The sequence below is a fragment of the Amphibalanus amphitrite genome, unplaced genomic scaffold, assembly GCF_019059575.1.
Source record: "Amphibalanus amphitrite isolate SeventyFive unplaced genomic scaffold, NRLGWU_Aamphi_draft 000092F_arrow, whole genome shotgun sequence".
In the NCBI taxonomy this organism is placed as follows: domain Eukaryota; kingdom Metazoa; phylum Arthropoda; class Thecostraca; order Balanomorpha; family Balanidae; genus Amphibalanus; species Amphibalanus amphitrite.
The window spans coordinates 44,618-61,088 of record NW_024881588.1 but is presented as its reverse complement, the minus strand read 5'-3'; the positions used below and the strand labels follow the sequence as shown (position 1 = coordinate 61,088).

Here is a 16,471-nt window from a genome sequence, read left to right as displayed (position 1 = left end):
ACACTCAATTCAAGACTCCGATTGAAGGGCATAAAACCCCGGCATCTTTCATCTCGTCCACCATTTCGCCACCGCACCCGTTACGTGCGGGGACTGCGGAGCAGGGGAGGGGAGGTGAGGGGAGGGGAGTCTCGAGAGCAGGATCAATCAGGGCGGCGGAGGTCGGATCGACATTGATCCACTGGTGCCGACGTCGGCTCCGCGGTGGACGGTGGTGGCGACGGTCAGCTGCGCGGCGGTCTGAGGTGGACGGCCAGCCGGTGGACTGGCTGGTGGACGGTCAGCTGTCTCTCGACTCCCGTAGCAGACAGTCAGATGTCTTTCGCAGGCTAGTTATCTGCTGGCTGTCTCCGGCCCGCTGTATAATGTCTACCGTGGATGGAAAGCTGTCTCCCGAGTCCCGGAGACACTAGGGCGTCAGATATTTCCCACAGACTGTCTGCTAGCTGTCCCCCGTGAACAGACAATAGTTTCCAGCGGACAGTCGGCTTATATTGGTCACTGGATATTTGACAGTCAGTTGTATCGGATAGACCGTCAATAATCTCTCGTGGACGGTTAGTTTTCAATGTCATTGCTGATAGTGCGAATTGTCAGCTGGTCATTGGTCAGCTGTCTCTCCTCAGTCGTCAGTAATGGACAGCAATATTTCGTGGATGGTGAGCGGTCTCCCGTTTACTATGAATGCCGTGCTGTTAGAAATGGTAACCTTGCAGCTCACATGAGCTGTCTATCCGCACGAATATATGTCCGCAACGAATATATGTCCGCACAAACAGCTAACAGTTCGCACTGCACACGCCGTGGAGCCTGGTTCACAACGGTATCTGACTATCTTGCAACGATCTACCGTTTACCGTTTTCATGTGCGACAGGCTAATGACGAATTAAATGAACTTGATATTTATATAGTTAGCTTTCATGGTGCTGTGCAGGGTACTCTGTAGTCTGTGCAGATCTGTATCCGTCCAGAGACGATTACATACGCTCAAATGAGCGATAAGTTTTGCTACTTGTGCTAAATGTGACATTTGAAAAACATAGTTTGGTTCAAACGTTATAGCTCTCGTTACTGACGCTGGTTTAGTCTTCCAGGTTCTCTGCTCGTATGGCCAATGGCCATGCTTTCACTAATAACTATTAATTTTGACAGTTGTCGCTAATTTTCCAATCATGGTTGATGCTTCTGAAATTGTTCATTAATTACAACTGATTGTTAATGATGGTTACAACTTGTCAACTCTGTTTAATCGAGCCAATTGTGCGACTTAGCCTTTCTCAGTGGGCAGTGGGCAGGCATGGCAGGACCGATAGGAGGCGACTGCTCTTGTAGATCACGGAAACTGTAGGCCACGATCCGACCACACCCTGTTTGCGTAGGTGTGTCTGTTTATAGCGCCTCAGTGAAGGTATCGACGCACGCCAATATACGGGTTGTAAGTACCACTTTTCCGGAGACTGGGAAAGTGCAAGAGGCCTCAGGCAGGCGTTTTGTACATGTTACCTGAAAAATTGTCCATGATTCGACAGGCAAAAAGGACACCACTGAATTCAGGGTGGTCCCTCGCCTATAGTCCCATCCTCTCACCTGGTGACGGACGCGAACCTTTGTCAAGAGACCCGTTTCAGACCCCGGTGACAGGTCTAAATTTCGGCTTCACAGCTCGACGCACCAACTCGCGTTGCCGCTGGTCCAGCATTGGCTCGGACCGGACCTTCACATGCCTTCGCTTGGGTTCGCAGCCAAGACTAGCTGTTCCGATGTGCCTGGCGCGGGAGGTCGAACCGCGGCGCTTATCGGCGCACTCGAAATAGATTGGTGTATCTTATCACCGTGATCTACAGGAATGCGTGAGATCACAGGAAACCAAGCAATCGTCCTGTCAGTGAATGAGATCAATCGTTGTCGTGCTATCGCCTCGATTGATTTCGTACGGCGTACAGGTTGAGTGTGTGGTGCTTCAACAGATACATGACATCAAGTAACTGACTGGAGGTTAACCAGACGCAGTTGGGAGTCTCAGTCAGGCGGGTTGCGGTTACGGTACAATTACTGTATGGTGGTGAGCCGATTTTGCCGAAACGCAGCCTTTCCGTGGGTATGTCTTATTTATCAGTCGCCACAGCCTTGATAAGATATTGCAAATTTCCGTGCACGATGTGATGCATGTTTTCAGTCAGTAAAATTTCGCGCAGTTGTAGTACCAAACAGCAACTTCCAGCACTAACACATGGCTAGTAACCTTAGAATCATTAAAACTTAATCACCGAAAGCCACACAGCACGGTGACGACAGCCCTTGGCGGCCAGCAGGGTACCGGGCCTGGCTGGGCGCGCATGTGGGTGCAGGGGGCCCGATAGCGGCCATCGCAGCCGGCGCAATCTAATCGGGCCTGGGTGTCCCACCGCGGCGGCGGCGCGACACCCGGCACACTCCCAGCCGCGCGCGGCGTCACTCGGCCCGTCACAGCGAGCGTGACGCCGCCGGCGTGACATTCAGTGACGTGACGTTACGGAAAGTGACGGCCGGTGTGAGCTGGTGATGTTCGTGGACGACTGGATGAATTCAGAAGAGAGGACTCGCTGCGATCGACTCTGGGAGCGTTTGGCGTGACTTGCTCTCGCAGCACCTAGTGTGATTGACTGGGGAGCGTCTGGTGATTGACTTCGGAAGCGCTTGATGATTGATTCCTTGGTGACAAACTCTGGAAACTCCGGTGACTGACTCCGTCAGCGCCTGGCGGTTGACTCTTTGAGTCCTACGGAACGCCACAGCCGGTGCTGGCGATTGGTGCTGGTGCTGACGGAAATGCGTGATATCGCTGCCGCCTTCAGTGCTGGTGGGACATCTCAGTAGGGCGAGGTCGGCCCTTTCCCACACCGCCGCTCGTCTCACGTCGCCCGACACCTGCTCTTGAAGACATCAGTACGTATTCACTACCGCTGAACGGATGTGTCCTTACAAGTCAGACAAGTGTTCGTCTGGATGTCATTCATAGATGTGCTTGTAACCTTTACCCTGCATGCCTGGACGGTGGACAAACCTATCGAAACCCTTGAGGGCTCGATTTGGCCTGATCTCCTCCGTCTTATGTGACCAATGTTTCGGGATATAGATGTGGTGACACTTTACTCTCACTTATTGATCACGACTCGAAGAGTCAATGTTTAGCTCCGATTCTCTTGATATTTTTCTTTTTCTTCCTAGCATTAGCGTGTTACTCATCAAGGCCACGTAGGAACTGGACCAAGCGATAGCACCCAGCGATTGTCAGGAGCGTCATGGCACCTTTGCCACAGACCATCCGCTACCAGAACCAGTCCATTGCCACAGGCTGAGCGTGTTCCGTGCCGACCCCAAGAGCCGGTGGGCCGCCGGGTCGGCAGCCGGTGGTTGAAGGGGGGGGGGGCGGTCAGCGACGGTCGCCATCCGTCTCCGGTGGTATTCGGTCGTCCGGGAGGACGGGTGTAGCAGATAGAGCGCAACGCTGATACAGCCAGACGGGGCGGAGCTCTGCTGAAAAGTGGCGCGTAGATCGCGTCCTACGGGTTGACAGCGTACGAGGGTTAGCCGGCAGTCGTCGAACCGCTGCCGTCAGTTGTGTGCTGTGTTTGTGTGTGGTGAGGTGGGTAAGGTGGTAGCCGTGCTGCTGCACGGATTGTTGAGCCATGTCGCTCACAGTGACTATACAACAGCTTTGGGAGAGGTACACGTCCCCTGCGTGTCTCCACAAAGGTTAGTGTAGAATCCGCGGTGTCTCATTAATTTGTGAAAAGGGTGAAACCAGCTGTCTTCAGTAGCGGCGGAACACCTTCAATTAAGGGGGGGGGGCACTGCCGACTTTTGATCCCATTCTTTCCATGCAACGCCCATAGGGCTAATGTTAAAATGCCAAAATAAAAGGGGGGCACGGTGCCCCGGTGCCCTCCCATGAATTCAAATGCCGTCCACTTCTTATCGAAGCTTATCGTGAATGGCGATATAAGACCACACTAAGCTAGGGAATATTTCCGTGACTTATCTCGCACTTAATGAGTTTTCGAAGTAGATGCTCATATTTGCTTGGTCAAGAGACGTCTCATTAGAACGAGCATTGACGTTTTTCAAGCTACAGGTCTTTTCTGTGCTGGGCTTTCGTTTCTTGAAACCATCATTGTAAACCTATCATAAAGATGGTAAACGGGGGTGGATATGCAGCATGGACGTTTTAGCTGTCGACGGACGTTTTAGCTGTAGCAAGGCTATAGGTTCCATGTGGTGGTGACATAGAAACAGTGGGAACTTCCGGTAGACATTGCTTTCTTGTTTCTTTTTGAAACTTGTATGAGGTACCTATATAATATATAAAACATTTTAACATATCATTGGTTCCCTGAATCCAAGTTTATATCTTGGGTGTCCTGAATCAGGAAAAAACTTTGTTATTCAGTATTTGCTAGATTTGTTCAGTTTTCGATTTAAGGTTGATTTTTTTTTTTTTGCTTTCTCAATGTTCAGAAATGAATAATACTTAACGATGCGGCAACATGCATTGCTATTGCAGTGTGGCTAGCATTGTATTCTGCGTTGTTGCACGCGTACAATGACAACCCGTGTCGGTGTCGGCATTTTATTCAGTCTCATCAATCACCTGTTGCCCTGCCCAGTGCTGTTTGCGTAAGTGGCATTACGTCCGGCTTTGGTCGGCGCAATTATTGGAGTGGTCGACTGGAAACCCGATATCCGGCCGGCTCACAGGGGGAGCGGGTGGATCGGTTTACGCGTGAGTGACAGCCTCACCCCCCCCCCCCCCCCACTCGTGCCGGGCTGGTCAGAGGGGATCGGATGACTTCCAAAACGGAGCTGCGGTGGGCGTGTTCTGCGGGCTCACTAGGGCTGTGGCGCTTCCCCGGGTAGTGGAAACATGATGGCGAAGATATGTTTGAGCTTAGGAGCTCTTACAGTTTCAGCTCATATGTGCTGGTGGACGCACGTGTAAGGAATAGCACGTGTTTCGATATTTATTTAATTTGTCGTATTTGTTTGTGTTGCGGTCTTGGTGTTGCGTGTGCTGCTTCACAGATCCACAGGTGATTTAACGTGTGACCTGTGACTGTGGCTGACAGTGACCTCTGTGACCTCTGCGTTCCAGTGTGGCTCGTCAACAAGACACTGGTGATGACGCTCTGCGTGGGCATCACGTTCGGGTTCAGCTTCGCCTACATGGTGCTGACACTGGCGCAGTACAGTCCGCAGGGCGGCTTCTACGACCGACTTCTGGGCGGGTGAGTACCGAAACCCCAGCCGAAACAAAACCCTATACCCTGCCCCAGGAGCTTACTCCTCACGCTGAAATACCGGCACATTTGGGCCAGTCTGAGCATGGAGACTCAGCATGGGCTGCAGACAGCGGGATCGATTTATGGACTCCTGTGCCAGCACCGCTGCAGATGCAGAAGCGCTGATGGGTCCGGTTCCGTGACATTTAATGTTAAGTGTCGAACGAGATATATTTTTGGCCGCGGTGGGGTGTCGCAGCCGCTAGTGGACGGACCGGTCGGCGGTTATTACGCCGAGGTGCTGACCGGGTAACACCTCCCAGATGACCCCATAGAGCAGCAGGTGTGCCGAGAGAAAATATGGCCGACTGACCTGGTGACCGCTGCCGACCGGTCCCGGCTCCGGCCGACCGAATCTGGGCGGTCACGGGGTCCTCAGAGATGATTGGTTCGGCAGATGCTACTGAGAACATTGCGGCCCACAGCTTAGCTGTCCAGAGCAAATGGTTCCGTAATGCAAACTACTGATCGTTTATAGCCATGACTGAAAGTTGTTGCTAGAGATCAATGCCGGGATAGGACCACAAGATCATTCATGTCTGTATCTTTCGGCCTCACCGACGTTGGACATACTAGTTCGGTGTTTTAAACGTCAATAAAGAAAAAAACTACCACGCATGAGACCAGCCTGTACATACTGTGCACATATCTAATTACCGCAGTCTGGCACTGCCGACCGCTCGGCCCACCCAATCCACGATTCCCCGGCCATCTCATCACGCACTGTAGTGTGTTAGCACTCAGTAAGCTCCTTTATTGCTCTACTAGCGTCGACAGATTGGCGCCACCTGACCCGAATTAGGGGCACTTTCTGACGCGACTCTGACGTGACCTGTCAGGGTTGGTGGGCAAAGGGAGGGAACGGGGAGAGTAACCTGTCAACACGCTCCCCGCACGCTATTCGGTGAAGGGTAAGTGTTGTGTGTCCTGTGTCACCTTTTTGTTGTGATGGCTTTAACGGAAGCGATGCGCGAGGCTGTAAATGTGTTAGTCGCGGTCTTCCAAATATCGAACGATAATATCAGGCTGTTATGTTGGCTGTTATGTAGGTACGTAACTCACAGACGTCAGTCAATCGACAGAGTGGGTTTGTGGTGACCTTGGTTGCAGTTTTTTATTTACCTAGCGGCGTACCTATGCAGTATGCACGTAGGTACAGTGTTTGTTGAGACATTTTAACAGTTTGCCCGGGGTGAATACGCGCCCGGGGTCGGTATTTGGCGTCGGCCGTCGGGCTAGCGTCATTTATGACGTCACATTCCCCGGTAGCTGCTGTCAGCTGATCGGTTCCATTCACGTACCCCACCATCCGTCAGTCACAAATGGTGATCGGGTTCCTGATGCGTGGGTAGGACAAACCTACTGGTATGCGCACGGGTCGGTCTGCTGCCGATTTTGGAGAGATATCATGCCCTGACTGTGCGGGTGGAGTGACGTTGTTTGTTTGCGTGATAATTGTGATGGGAGTTGGGACTCATGGGAGAATACCGGGCAGTCTTTAAACATTGTATCATTCCAGTAGTCATGTCGGTGTGGCGTGTGCTTTGTTCGTCATATTTGTGACATTTGGAAATTGGAATGTAGGTATGTTTTCGGTAATGTATTTGGGGCACAATTCAAGATCTTGATGTGATGCTAAAGCAAAGACGATCAATTACTTCGATAAGTTTACGTGTGTCAAAACTCAAAACTATTCATTACGGAGGTGTGCTAATTTGTCCCCACCCTAATCAAATCGATCAAGCTATTTGATTACATGACTGCATTATTGAATTGTCAGGGGAAATTGATATGTCCCATTATGCGCTAGCCCTCATCAATTCATGATTCTTCTTTGTGATAAAGGGAGGTGCAACATGTTACAGGTAGCCTTATTACCTGTATGCATGCATGAGCTAAGGTAAAAGGCAGAAGACAGTTATCATTCACCTAATGAGGTTGTCTTCAATCGACAATCGTTGTAACATTTTTAGATTCAGGGAGGAGCCGGAGAATGAAGACTTTAAAGCTGAAACTTAGGCATGGTGTACAAGAAAATCAGCGGTCCGGTCCTTATGGTTTCTACTTTCTTGTCCGCAGTTTTAGTTGATACCAGTGGTTGTATGTAAAAGTTAGCGATAGGTTTGGAACGATGGCATTATTACCGGAATATCCAGTTCACCCTGTCACCGCCGGACGCCACCACGGCCCTCCGGTGTATTCCTGTCCCTTATTTTCCAGTTTTAATAGCCAAATCAAACGAGTTGATAACGGCGCCCCCTCCCCGTTTTGGGCCGGCCGCTGCCGCCTGGCGGATAGGCTGTGCCGCGGCGGCCGGTGCACTGCGGCACAGCCTACAGCGCAGGCAGCCCCAGTTTTGGATGCGTCCACAGTCCACACACCGACGGGGCACTGTCGTGGACGGGCCCAGACTCTCCATGGGGCCGCACGGGTCAGCCCTCGTAGGATCTAGGCCTGTAGGTAGAGTGCCTGCAGGTCAGCCGTGATGGGGTAAACGGTCTTTCGGGTCATCCACATTTGGGGATAGGGGTAGGACCGCGCGCGCAGCTGTGGCAAGAAACATTCCAACAAAATGCCTGACTGTTCTGGTATTTCATTAAAATACCACGTTATTCGTTCGTCAAAACCTCTGGCATGTTTGGAATGTTGCATGACCCTTATTTCCTGGAAACGACCGGGCTGTAACTTGAGTAACAGTTCTTTCGGCCAGGAATTCAATAATGTTGTTTGGGACGCAGGTGTCTTATGATTATTTCCAAGACTAGGGGTTAATAAAGTCACATTTATGTTTCATTTCGGTGTGAGGGCTGACACTGCCGACCGCTTCTAACACCTGGTTGAGGTAAAACACCCTAATCATTCAAGCCGGACGAAAAACGCTGCTGAATAATAGAATGATCCGATTGCGTGACCCCTCACCAGGGCTGCACTCCTCCACCTGCTTCCAGCAGTTCGTTGATAATTCAGCGTTATAATTCTAAAGAAAGTGCCCAGGGGCGGAGAATAGCGTTTTGGGGGTGCTCGAAAACCCACTGAGTCAAAAAGCGTACGTAAGTACCCCTCACCGCCAAAAGCCTCTCTCTCTCTCTCTCTCTCTCTCTCTCTCTCTCTCTCTCTCTCTCTCTCTCTCTCTCTCTCTCTCTCTCTCTCTCTTTTCTCTCTCTCTCTCTCTCTCTCTCTCTCTCTCTCTCTCTCTCTCTCTCTCTCTCTCTCACCCCGACACTAACCTCCGCCCGCCCCCTCTCTCTCCAGCCGCGCCCGGGAGTGGTTCGGTCCTGACCCGGTGTCACTGTTCGCCCCGCGGCTGGACGGACCGCTGCAGCTGCACACTCAGCCCGGGTCGCTGACCGGTCACAATGTGGATGTGGTACCCGTGGAACACTCGGCCTCCGACCCGGCGCACGCAGGTAAGGATAATCGGGGGCTGATCGGGGCTGTGGTAGAGTGAGTGGAGGAATGGAGGTAGAGAGGCGGGGCTGGGCGGAATGGGCTGAGGAGGACTATCGTGGGCTAGGTTGAAGGTAGGGAGGCTGAGTGGACTGGTTTTGACTGAGTAAGACGGGACTAGTTAAGGCTGGGAGGAGGGTTAGAGAGACGAGGCTGGGCTGGGACTGCAGCTGACCAAATTGGGCTGGGGTAGATGGTGGAGACTTAGAAAATTTGACGGTTACTGGGATGGAATTAATGGAACTGGATGTGCTAAGGCCAGCAAACTGGATTTATTAAGCCTATGTTTGCCAGAAATGGTTTTTACCCATTGAGTGGTTGGCCCGTCGACCCGCTTGTTATCTCTCAGGCCCATATACTTCTCGTTAAAGGTATTATCAGGGTTTTTTCCAAAATTTCGGACTTACTCAGTGAAACGTGTAGAAGAAGGTGACTGAAGCCCCAATCCAAAGTCATTCGTCTCAAAATTGCCTAATTTTCCAATGGTGGGCCTCCAAAGTTTTCGCGGCTGCCAGCCGCGTAAGGTTGCGAGTACTTGGTGGTCCATCTCTAAACGCCCATAGGGTTTACACTAGCGGAGACTTTTCTAAATATTTCTAGGGAAAATATAATGGATCTAGGGAAAATATAATGGATCTAGGGGAAAATATAATGGATTACATGCTCCATTATATTTTCCCAAGACAAAATAGGGAAATATAGCATAGGTCCGTAACACAACGAACACAACCTTCTTCTCATTCTTCTCAGCTTCTCATTCTAGATATCCTGTGGGTTATCAAAATAATTCAAATTAAAAAATTGTGTTGTGTGCGTTCAAACTAAGCTCATCCCGAGTGTAATTCAAGAATGTCTTAGTTCAAGTAATTAAACTTGAAAGTGATATAGCTCAAACAGTGAAGAAGCTTGGATGGAACTAGTGTTGAATCAAAGTTACCTATCATTTTTAATGCTAAGGGCCCTGTTTCACCGGTGATAGCAGCAAGCTACTATCAAATTGCGCGAGCTGACGTAATGTGATGACGTCATACTGCTGACGTAAGGGGCAATTCTGGCGCACGATTGCCGCAATATTGTTTTACGTCATCAGCTAAATGTTCGAAGTTTACGTCCAAATTTTTCCTAAACCCAACTTCTTTTAAATACATCATATTGAAAAAATATATATCAAAAATATATATACTATCATGACTGCGTAAACTCTTACTTTTAGGCTCATACGTCACTTAATGCCGCCGCAAAGCACAGTGTATATAAATACAGTGGCGGCAAATGCGCTTGGTCACGTGACCAAATCTGCACGTGCGGTTGTGGCGAGGGCACTTCCCGAAACTCTGGTGCCAACGGCCTCGCGGCGCCCATAGAGAATACATGGGACCTTTTCTTTTCAGACCTATCGTGTCTAAACCAAGCCATTTAGTGCAAGGATACGACTGGTTTGAGATTCAGTAGTCTTTTGGCTACAAGTTGGCATAAGAAACGTATTTTTATCGGCAAAATTCGCAAAGTACCAGGTGGTTTTCCGATACCCTGCGCGCCTCCTTACCCCCGGCGGCCGACCGGAGGAATCAGTAGCGCTCCACTCACGACTTTTGGCGATAGCTCAAAACACCTTACAGCTAGAGGACTGCTATTTGGCACACCTTATCTTTGCTTCCATACGCATCTTTGGAAACCAATTGCATTTCCGTGTCAGGTCAGGTCACTGACTTATGACGTCACACGTGAACCTCTGCAATAGTCCCAAAATACCGAAACTTCGCAATGCCCTCGGTGCCAGAGGAGCTGTCACAGCGAGATGATACTTAGAGGACCTATTATCCTCTAGGAGTCTCAAAACTTGTATATCTCAGATTTCTCCTAGAGGTCACATGAGGTCAGGCCGATCGCGCGACGTCACCATTACAAGTCAATGGGGAAAATATGGAAACTGTAATTCTGACGCCGAGAATGATCTAAACCTAGCTTAAGCACATGGAATCGCAATTTCATGCAATTCTTGCAATGTCCAATGCTTCACCTTTGCATCTTTAACCTAGCGTGACGTCATTCATGACGTCACAAATGTCACAAGTTTTTTCGTCAATAACTCCTGATAAAATTGAGCTGGCAAGTCGGAAAAGTCGCCAGTAGACTCGGGAAGACCTACCAAATCGAATGATATGCGATATAACCTCCTCCGACCAAGTTCGTGACCCGAGTGCCTCTGACCTGGCTTTGATCCGATGTGAACACCTTATGTTGACCCCATCCAAACAAAAGTGTACCATTTTGACGCACCGGAGCATGACAAACATGATGGTACTTAAATCGCGACTCTGCGCCGTTTTTTTTTTGACAGTTATTTTTCAAAACCCGAAATCGTATTTTGGCCCTCGGGGCACTTGACCTGACCCTCGGAGGCCATCAGTTGACCTGAGACTTTTAAACCGTGCATCAATCGCTGCGTCCCCGGTCCCGTAACGGCACACATGCTCGTTTTTCCCGCGAGGCTAGCTCAATTAAGGCGAGGGAGTCGTACCCGCCCACTCTCGCGGCTGGGGCGTAGGTATGTAAAAAAAAAAACAACTAAGAAGTCTGGTGATGATTGATGCAAGATTCTTACAGATAATGGTAGATGAAGGTAGGGCATCAGTTATTAAGATAGGTAAAAAACAAATTTGCAGCCCTCAGTAGCATTGATTTATGCATTAAGAGTTATAGAACCATAGGCGGCGGAACGGGGAGGGCACCGGGGCACCGTGCCCCCTATAATTTTGGCATTTTAACATTAGCCCTATGGGCGTTGCATGGAAAGAATCGGACCGAAAGTCGGCAGTGCCCCCCCCCCCCTTAATTGAAGGTGTTCCGCCGCTACTGTATAGAACAACTGTAAGCTGCAGGCTCAGCTTTTCAGTTTCTACCTATGCCTGCAAACACAATAAAATCAATGGAAGAGTAATAATAGATAAATTGCATTTTATTGATGCTATTCAAGTATCAATGGTAACTATGTCACCGATGATTCAATATTATTTGCACGGTATCATTTACCACCACACGCCTAAATATTTAGTATCTAAAATAATGCAGTAAAATAAGCTGCGCCACGTCTGTCGACAAAATCTGGTGCCAACTCAAGGTCACACGGAAAATGTGGTCACGTGACCAATGTCCGGCAGCTGCCGCAAAGGTCGCGGCAATCGTGCGCCGGAACTACCCATTACGACAACAGTATGGCGTCACGACATGACGTCAGCTCGCGAAACGTGATAGCAGCTTGCTGCTATCACCGGTGAAACAGGGCCAAGTGGTGAACGTTACCAATAATTCGAGACATCCGTTGTAAGATGTATGACGCAGATCAACTTTGATCAAGTGAAGAAAATAGATTTCAGATGAAATAATGTCAATGTTCAAGGCTGAGCGACTGGCAGATTTCGGAGTGAGCACGAGTGGCCTTGAGACATTCTGTTTCTGTAGGTACTCAAAATAAATAAATTATCATGTTGTGTGCTTTGAGGTTAAGTGTTATCAGTGGTGCTTCATGGTTGTGCTTTGTTGTTGGTGTATAGGCATGTTTTGAGCACATTGCAGCATGATATTGGTGGTGTGTAAAGCAACTGATCTCCGCAGACTTTGCACTTACTTGCAAAGCCTGCGGACTGACTTTGCAGACTTTGGCTGACAATGAGCAATACATTGCTGACTGATATCATTTATTCTGTGTTTGTAGCACAAAGTACAGAAGTGGCACATACATTGTTACTTTGAAAACCTGATGTGAATTTTGATGTAGAAAATTGGTGGCTGACGTTGAGTCCTGACGTATTGTGAGTAGTGTACATCTGGTGCATTGAGCGCAGACTTGAGACCAGTGACGTTTGTATCAGTAGACTGTGTTTGAGTCTACTTATATGGGTAGTCATAAAGCAGGCGTCACACTTCTTTTTGCAACCAAGGAGATGCGCTATACCCAGAGATGCTTTCTCACCAAACCTTACCAAACCAAACCTAACCTACAGCGCCTCTCTTCGTTCGTTCATGGTTGCAAAAAAACAAGTGTGACGCCTGCTATACTACTACCCTTATATGGCCTTGGTTTGAGTGTGGTGACTGAGTAAGCTGGTGTGTATAGCCATGCAATAAGTGTTTTGAAATATATTTTTGGGACAGTATTGAAATGGTGTGTTTTGGCCATCTGGCATGGATGATGGAAAGCCACTAACTCAACTTCAGGAACGCTTCTTCATTATGCTCATCTAAAGCACAATGATCTATTTTCTGTTCGCAAGGATTGATTCCTAATTCACTGTCAATTATAACCTGGGCCAGAAGGTTTCGCTGAGCCACAGGGTTCATACAGATTCATCCACAGTGCTCAGCAGTGTATGTTTTCAGATTTCAACAGACTGTATTTTTTTCTGTATGTACATATGCATCATGCAAGGGTACAACAGATGCGGTATTTGGTAAGCAGTTGGCAGCAAGGTGGTGTTTGTACTTATTGGCAGAACTAGTTGAGCAGGACTAAAACTATCCTAGTTTCTCTCCAGTTTACTCAGATCCGTCTCAACACATTGAACATATTGAAAGCGTTCATCCATGAAATGTCTGCATGTATACTCATTTCCGAGAAGGCACGCTCGTCGCTCATCCATTGCCGAGCAGGCACGTGCGTGCCCATCGCCGGCGCGCATTAGCGCGCGTCCATGGCTGGGGCGCACGCGCGCGGCCATGGCCGGCATGCACGCGCGCGCGCCCATCGTCGGCACGCAAGCGCGCGCCGCGTCCTTACCCGGCGAGCACGCCGCGTCCGTACCCGGCGCGCACCCGCGCGCGTCCACAGCCGGGGCGCACCCAAGCGAGTTCGTACCCGGCACGTACCGGCGCGCACCCGCGCGCGTCCGTACCCGGCCCGCACCCGCGCGCGTCCACTGCCGGCACTGACAGACCCTGACAGACGGGCGTGCTGCCGTCGGCGGTCCTGACAGATGAGCGGCGGGCCCGGCTCCCGCAGCTCCGGCAGCGGGCGGCAGCCATGGTCGGCATACACGCGCGCGCGCCCATCGTCGGCACGCAAGCGTGCGCGCGTCCATAGCCGGCGCGCACCCGTACCTGGCGCGCACCCGCGCGCGTCCGTACCCGGCCCGCACCCGCGCGCGTCCACTGCCGGCACTGACAGACCCTGACAGACGGGCGTGCTGCCGTCGGCGGTCCTGACAGATGAGCGGCGGGCCCGGCTCCCGCAGCTCCGGCAGCGGGCGGCAGCTCCGGTGACTGTTCCGGCAGCTCCGGCAGCGAGCGGCGTCTCCGGCAGCGCTCAGCAGCGGCGCCAAGCAGCAGCAGCGGCTGAGCCAACAGGCGGCCGCGGAGGCACGCCCCCCCCCCTTTGCACATTGTTCGTCCATGGAGATGTCTGCAAGCACGCCCATTGTTGAGAAGGCACGTGCATCCATGGCTGAGCACTGAGCAGGCACGTGCGACCCCTTTGCACATTGTTCATCCATACATATCAATATAATTTACCTTATGATTAGTGTGAGTCTTACAAAATCTTAAACTCAGAAATACCACAAGGCAGGCTGCCTGGGTGAGTTGCTAATATGAACATAATGAACATTATACATTAGTGCAGTACCTATAAGCATCCATGCTGTGTGAAGGACTTGGCCCTCACGTTCATTCGTTTGGTGATTGCACATGGTGGCATGCAGGGGCGCGGGAACTACTTTCCGACTGGGGGGGCACACCATAATAGAGATCAACCTAGGGTACCCCCAAATCTAGTTTTCTCACCGGTTTTAGGCCACTTATTTTTCACCCCTCGGCTTTTTCAACAGAAAAAGAAAACATTTGCAAAAAAAGTGTGGTATTCCGTCTCAAAGCTGTGGGGGCACCGCCCCCACGGCCCCAGAGTTGGGGGGGCAAGCTGCCCCCACTGCCCCCCCGGCTCCCGCGCCTATGGTGGCATGTGTACCAATTGTTCTCCCTAACCCTTCTTACAACTTTGACTAGCAAGTAGAAGCTGGCAAAATGCAAGGAGCTTACAAAGCATGCCTATATGTAGATAACTGAGGATGATTCTCTCAATTGAAGCATGATCCGCACTCAGCAGCTTCTTCTGTTCTGTTCCACAAACTAAAACTGAAATGCCTCAATTTTCCTCAAAATATATTCATTTATCACTCATAAACAACAAAAATATACATTAAGTAGGTACCAGGGCAATAAAAAACATACAAGTTACATATTTTTTCATGTACCGTCCTTTCACAGCAGCAATATGTAGAAACGCACCAAGACGTTCACGGAGAGCCCACCCATAACAAACTATAGTTGAAGCCGGGGCTCTGCTGCAGCAGCAGGGGAGACGTACAGGACACAGAGGTCATGTCACAACATCATGTTGTACAACCTGTTGTTTGAAAAAACAGATCAACATAGATCTTGAAAAACTGTAGGTAGCGCTTTCTTCAGTCACTTAGGTAAGCTTTCTCGCAAGACGTTACATTAGATTGACCACTCTTGACAAAATAATCAGATTGAAACTTAGCTCTTGTGCCTGATGCACTTACATTTCAATTTATTGAAATAAAACACTCAAATTTACCCTTGAAAATTGTTGACATTTAAATGATATTAATCAAGATTTGATGATCAGCAAACAAGCTCAAGCTATTCAAATCACACCCAAATCAAAATAATAACTTTGGCAATGTTGATAACTCTTGCTGTCTTATTGAAAAGCAAATCTTCAATTTGTTCATATCCAAATTCAATGCCAAGCACTGAAATCTTGTTGCAAGGCCCTAAAAACAAGACAAAAACAAAACAGACAAGGCCCGTCTTGTGGAAATCGTCAGTGCGGTGCGGCGGCCTTGGCGAAATTTCCCAAGGCTGCTCTTTGTTTACATTTTAGTGATGGGCCAACTTGGCCGCCCAAGTACTTGTTTTGCGTGAGTAAGTACAATTTTGTCAATTTTGAAACGGCTATATCTCGCAAATTTTGGTACCGATTTACATTTTATGCATATATTTAGAATCGGCAGAGTCTGGGGAGTTCATTGATTGGAAATTTATGCCGATTCCTTTCAATTTTTTAACCCTGATAATCCCTTTAATTTCGAGCGAGCAAAATTGCATAAAGCTTTGCCGAGCTGACACGTCCTTCACTCAAACTGAGCCGGTGAAGAGTCTGGAGCACGGTACCATGTAACAGTGTACAGTGGACGTGTTATGTTACTATACCAACAGACGTAACAAGCCACGCTAGTTAATTAAGTGTACAATTTTTAGCAGAGGCGTATGTTATAATATGAGAGTCAGAGAAGCTACCTCACATGATATTGAAAGCTCTCACGCACGTGAAACTGTTTGAAATATATTTCAGAAGTTAAAGTAGTGTGACCGAAGCTATTCAGGCGAATGAATGCTTTGCTATAAACATGATTACTTTATTTCAATAGGCACATGGCGACTAGGCACGTCGGTTAGTTTTCTCTGTAGCGTGTCTGTATGTCTGTGTGCGCGTTGCGTGCTCTGCTAATGCGTGGGCCTTCAATATTGAGCTGTCTCGAACCGAGAACAAAGGGCCCGGCTCGGTCGCGTCCCGCCAGCTGCAGCTGCAGGGCAGACGCTCTGAATTGTGAATGACCCGGTCGAAGGCCTACATGGCTCATTCCGCGATACGGTTAAATCTTCAATGGCGCAGTCGTTTTGTTTC

At 49.5% G+C, this 16,471-nt stretch overlaps 1 protein-coding gene across 3 annotated transcripts in view; it reads left to right on the top strand.

The window, feature by feature from the left end:
- The window catches only part of LOC122380137 (glycoprotein-N-acetylgalactosamine 3-beta-galactosyltransferase 1-like), a 35,228-nt gene that overhangs the window by 5,212 nt on the left and 13,545 nt on the right, over positions 1-16,471 (top strand). For 2 of the 3 annotated variants that reach the window (XM_043362982.1, XM_043362983.1), the window contains exons 3-4: positions 5,133-5,265; positions 8,572-8,726. In XM_043362982.1, the coding sequence (XP_043218917.1) occupies positions 5,133-5,265; positions 8,572-8,726 (288 nt within the window). Of the gene's footprint in view, positions 1-2,395; positions 2,927-5,132; positions 5,266-8,571; positions 8,727-16,471 lie in introns of those variants that run through there. The other variant, XM_043362984.1, reaches the window with a different exon arrangement.